The 5,367-nt window shown below is 29.9% G+C and overlaps 1 protein-coding gene across 1 annotated transcript; it reads left to right on the forward strand.

Moving 5' to 3' along the window:
- Positions 1-1,422: 1,422 nt before the first annotated feature.
- Positions 1,423-4,807, forward strand: LOC115702830 (probable L-type lectin-domain containing receptor kinase S.5). Its single transcript, XM_030630267.2, has 2 exons — positions 1,423-2,786; positions 3,816-4,807. The coding sequence occupies exons 1-2, from the start codon at positions 1,571-1,573 to the stop codon at positions 4,604-4,606; spliced, it is 2,007 nt and encodes a 668-aa protein (XP_030486127.2). The 5' UTR covers positions 1,423-1,570; the 3' UTR covers positions 4,607-4,807.
- The last annotated feature ends 560 nt before the right edge of the window (positions 4,808-5,367 follow it).

The raw sequence follows: 5,367 nt of genomic DNA on the forward strand, positions 1-5,367 counted from the left end.
TTATACTTAACTATTAAGTACTTACAAAAATTTTAAAAATATAATTAAAGTTAAACTTAAGTATTTACGAGTCAGATGCCAACTTTTTTTTTTATTTGCTTAAATAAGAACAAATTATGATAATTAACAACAATAATATAAAATTGATGAAAAAGACTTTATTTAAAGACTTTTTTCTATTGTTATTTTTTTTTATTTGCCAACTTTTTTTTTTTATATTTAGTTAATTATGAGACATTTTTTTATTTCATTTTTTTTTTATTCTCTGGCCTAATTTTAGCTCTTGTTATTCGTCAGTACGTATTTTTGATGTAACCAACTCACCTTCCAAGTTGATAAATATTATAATGGCTGATTCTATATAATAAAATTGCCATATATATTTCCATAAAACAACAATAATATATATATATTATATTAATATCACATTAGAAAAATATGAAAGATACCTTTTAATTTATTGGACACCTTAAAATATTTAATAAGGATACTTATTGAAATATTAGTTTGGGAGTAGATAATGTTTGTAACATCATGAGTATTAGTATTAAGTAGCTATTGTTTCATTATCAAAACATATATAATTATGATTAAAAAAAAACATATATAATTATTAACAAATTGAATTTTAAACTTTGTCTCTTGTACATTACTTTTTGTTTAATGTAAATCTGTCGAATTGGTCAAGAAAGAAAATAAAAGTCGACCCATTCCTATCATATTTTAAATATATAAATATTCTAAATGCATGATCTCAGAAATTTCATATTCTAATAAGAAAGGATAAAATCTCATATCATCAATATAAGAGTGTTGATAGTACGTTTTTAGACTTATTCAAATTTAATTAATTATATATTGAATAGTAAATTTTATTATCCGATCCAATCTAATTAATTTCAGTTATTCAATCAATTTAATATTTATTAGATATTAGATTGGATCGATTCTATTCATTTGATGTTCTAATAGTTTAATTCAAGTTTATCCAACATGTTAAACTTAGTATTTTTTGAATCGGATCAGATTCATCTAATATGTATTGGATTGAATCTATCAAATCCGACAAAAATAAAATTTTAATGATAATTTTGATACATATATATATTTTACATATAATAATATAAAATCTAATTACTCATCTAAACTAAATTAAAATACTAATTAGTTCGATTACATGGTGGATGTATTAGATTTCTAGACACCTCATTCATCTAACATCCTATTCGATCCAATTGCATATTCAAAAATAATATCCAATCTAATCCGAACACAATTGAATATTCAATATTCACTATTCAATCATAATTAAATCGTTAGTTGTACAACTCTAATCTAATATGTATAAAATATGTTTTTTTAATCTTAGCATGAAATTATAGACTTCACAAGCATTAATAAGTTGACTTCTAATAGTAATTCATATTCAAACCAAACCAAACCGAAATTTCACCCCAAATTCCTTAACCAATCAAATCAAACAAACAAAAGATGTAAACATATTCATTATATAAAAACAACACAATAACAAAAAAACTCAAAGAGAAAGAAAGAACCCAAAACAATAATAATGAAAAATCTCATAATCTTCCTATTTCTCTGTTTTTCTCTTCTTCAAAATCCAAACCCCATTTCCTCAACCAAACTACTAACCAAAACAAAAAGCTTCACATACGAAACATTTGATGAAGGAAAAGACACACCTTTCTTCAAATTTAGTGCCTCTTCAATTGATCTAAACGCCCTTCAATTAACACCAGACAATGAAAACCAACCAAATGGTTACAACAACAAATCAGGTCGTATCATGTATTACAAGCCATACAAGCTTTGGTCATCTCAAAACGACGACGTAATAGCCTCATTCAACACAAACTTTGTCATGAACTTGTATCGAAACAAGGATTGGGAAGCCGGGGAAGGACTCACTTTTCTCATAGCTCCATTTGGTGATGAGTTACCTGAACAGAGTTATGGACAGTGGCTTGGTTTAACCAATGCAACAACAGATGGTAACCCAAGTAACCAAATAGTTGCTATTGAATTTGATACCAAAAGTCAAGGGTTTGACCCAGATGGTAGCCATATTGGTCTTAATGTTAACTCAGTGGTTTCTAATAAGACTGTTCTTGTTGATCAGTTTGAGCCAACTGTGAATTACAGTGTTTGGATTGAATATAATGGTGGGTCTAAATTAATAGAAGTTTTCATGGCTAATGATGGTGATGACAAGCCAAAAAAGCCTCTTCTTAGTGAGAAAATAAACTTGAAAAATCATGTCAAACAATTTTCTTACTTGGGTTTTTCGGGTTCAACAGGGGACCCTTCAAAACAATTCAACTGTGTCATTAGATGGAAGCTTGAAATCGATGACTTGAGTCCCAAGAAACCTTGGAATTGGAAGACATTGTTAATTGGGGTTTTGGTTGGTTTAATGTTATTGGGTTTGGTTTTGGTGTTGTTGTGTTTAAAGATGAGAAAGAAGAGAGGTGTTAAAGATGAAGAGTCCAATGTTTTGGGAACACTTAAAAGGTTGCCTGGGATGCCTAGAGAGTTTAAGTTTAAGGATTTGAAAAAGGGTACTAATAATTTTGATGAGAGTATGATTTTGGGAAAAGGTGGATTTGGTGTTGTTTATAGAGGTGTTCTTAATGAAGATAATAATAATGATAATGAAGTAGCTGTGAAGAAATTTTCAAGGGATAATTTGGATGGTAAAGAAGATTTCTTGGCTGAACTTACTATTATTCATCGTCTTCGTCATAAACATCTTGTTCGATTAGAAGGTATGCAAATCAAATCCTTAACAATTTTAATTTCATTTTTTTTTAAATTTGTGTAAGAAATTGAAAAAGTATGCCCTTTGACTTTTTTTTTTTTTTTTGATAAATAATCAAACTTCATTGAATAGAAATGTTTGTGGAAAGAACATAATCTCATTAAGAACTTTACAAAGTTTTTATAATTTTTGTATGGGTTAGGGTAAATACCATTTTGGACCCTCTGTTTTGCAAAAGTTGCCAATTGGACCCTGTATTTTGTTAAATGACAAAATAGACCCTGTATTTTCTAAAATAGTACAAATAGGACCCTGAATTGATTTTTTGTCAAAATAAAATTTAATTATAATCCAATCTAAAAGTGCTATGACAAAACTGTTTACATTTTTTGTATCTGTTCGTAGTAAGCATTGTCTTCAAGTTGGTTGTATTAAAAAAAAAAGTTGTCAAAAATTAAGCTCAGGGTCCTATTTTTATTATTTTAGAAAATACAGGGTCCATTTTATCATTTAACAAAACACAGGGTCCAATCTGTAACTTTTGTAAAACACAGGGTCCAAAATGGTATTTACCCTTTTATAAAAATATGGTTTTCTTCTAAAAAGATTATTTTATAGAAAAATTGAAGAAAAAAAAAATCAAATAATGGTAACTAGATACTCTTATGGTAACATGAATGGTAACCAGTTATTATAAGAGAGTATACAGGTATTTTATATATATTTTTTTTCTTTTTTCTGTACTATTAATATCTAATATTTTTAAAACAGTAATAAATAATTATGTTATTTGTCTAGATTTATAAGCTGCATCAACAACAATGGCAAAGTCTCACAATTTAACAGAACTAACAACCAAACATATTTTATAAACATTGAGTAAAAAAGAAAGTAAAATATATAAAAATGGAGTATAGCCTGTAAAATTATTTTTATGAAAACTAGACTAAAATATAAAAATACCTCTAAAAAATTAAGTTTTTTACTTGGATAAATTGACTCAACAACCTTGTGTTAATTTATAACTTTTTTGAAGGTTGGTGCTACGAGAAAGGGAAGCTTTTACTAGTATACGATTATATGCCAAATGGTAGTGTGGAAAAACACCTCAATTCAAACCAAACCACCCTCTCATGGCAACATCGGCACAAGATCCTAAAAGGCGTGGCGTCGGCGCTACATTACCTCCACAACGAGTACGACCAAAAGGTCGTACATCGGGACCTTAAAGCCAGCAATATCTTGCTAGACTCTAATTTCAACGCTCGTTTGGGTGATTTTGGCCTAGCTCGAGCGTTGGAGAATGAAAAAAACTCCTACGCTGAGCTAGAGCTATGTGGTGTCCCAGGCACCATGGGGTATGTGGCCCCAGAATGCTTCCACACTGGCAAAGCTTCTCCCGAATCTGATGTGTTCGGGTTTGGGGCGGTAGTGTTAGAAGTCGTGACCGGGAGAAGTCCCGGTGTTAAGATTCAGCACGAAAAGGATCAATTCACTTTGGTTGATTGGGTTTGGATGCTTCACCGCGAGGGACGTATTGAAGAAGCCGTGGACGAGAGGCTTAGGCGCGATGGCGGTGAGTATGACGTTGGAGAAGCCAATAGGCTGCTGCTATTGGGGTTGGCGTGCTCGCAACCTGAAGCTAGCTTCAGGCCGCAAACTCAAGCCATATGTCAGATTATCGCGGAGACTATGCCACCGCCTCATGTCCCACCTTTTAAGCCCGTCTTTACTTGGCCTTCCATGAGTACAGTCGCCTTCAGCTCGAATGAGAGTAGTTTCTCCCACATTTTATCGAATAGTGTTAGCAGTTCAGCTCAAATTTGATTTCATCTCAAAATTAATTAGCAATTTATATTTTTATAGAATAATATTCTTTATATGTAGTCAATGTAATGTGGGATACTCTTATCACATTTGGCATTGTATTGTTTGGAGTACATATTTGTTTAATTGTACATATACATGTTTGGATATAAGCTAGTTTTGGTGGATAATTCTTGATGTGTAACTTGTTTTTACAGTAAATGTGGCTGTACTAAAAATGGACCCTCTCAAATGGGTGGATGGATGCATTTTATATTTATTTGGCATCTAGAATAAAATTTTTGTCCAATTCTTACTACTTAAAATATTCTATAAAATTTAGAAAAATTTAAACTAATTCACAATATAAAAATCAATGTTCAAAGAATTTATTCACACGCCTGTGTTAAAATTTTACAAAACCCTCAAACTTTTACGTACAGAATACTTCAAATAATTATAATATGTACAATCATAAAAAAAAAGTTAGATTAATTTTTTTTCTCAAAATACCAAAACCAATAAAAATGTATAGTGGACCATTTTAAAAAGGGGTCTTTTCAATATTATACCTAAAATTGATTTTATTTATAAAAATACCTTTAAGAAAATTATTTGTACAAATACCGGTGTGCCACGTTAGCACAAATACCGAAATCTAAAATAATTACCGAAAGTGGAAAAAACTTGAAAAATCTCGTTTTCAGAAATTTATGTGTTTTGTAAGTTTTAAAAAAAGTAACATTTTAGTTGCTTTTGATGTAAATAATATATCAATTAGT

This window comes from Cannabis sativa, chromosome X (genome assembly GCF_029168945.1).
Source record: "Cannabis sativa cultivar Pink pepper isolate KNU-18-1 chromosome X, ASM2916894v1, whole genome shotgun sequence".
Classification (NCBI taxonomy): domain Eukaryota; kingdom Viridiplantae; phylum Streptophyta; class Magnoliopsida; order Rosales; family Cannabaceae; genus Cannabis; species Cannabis sativa.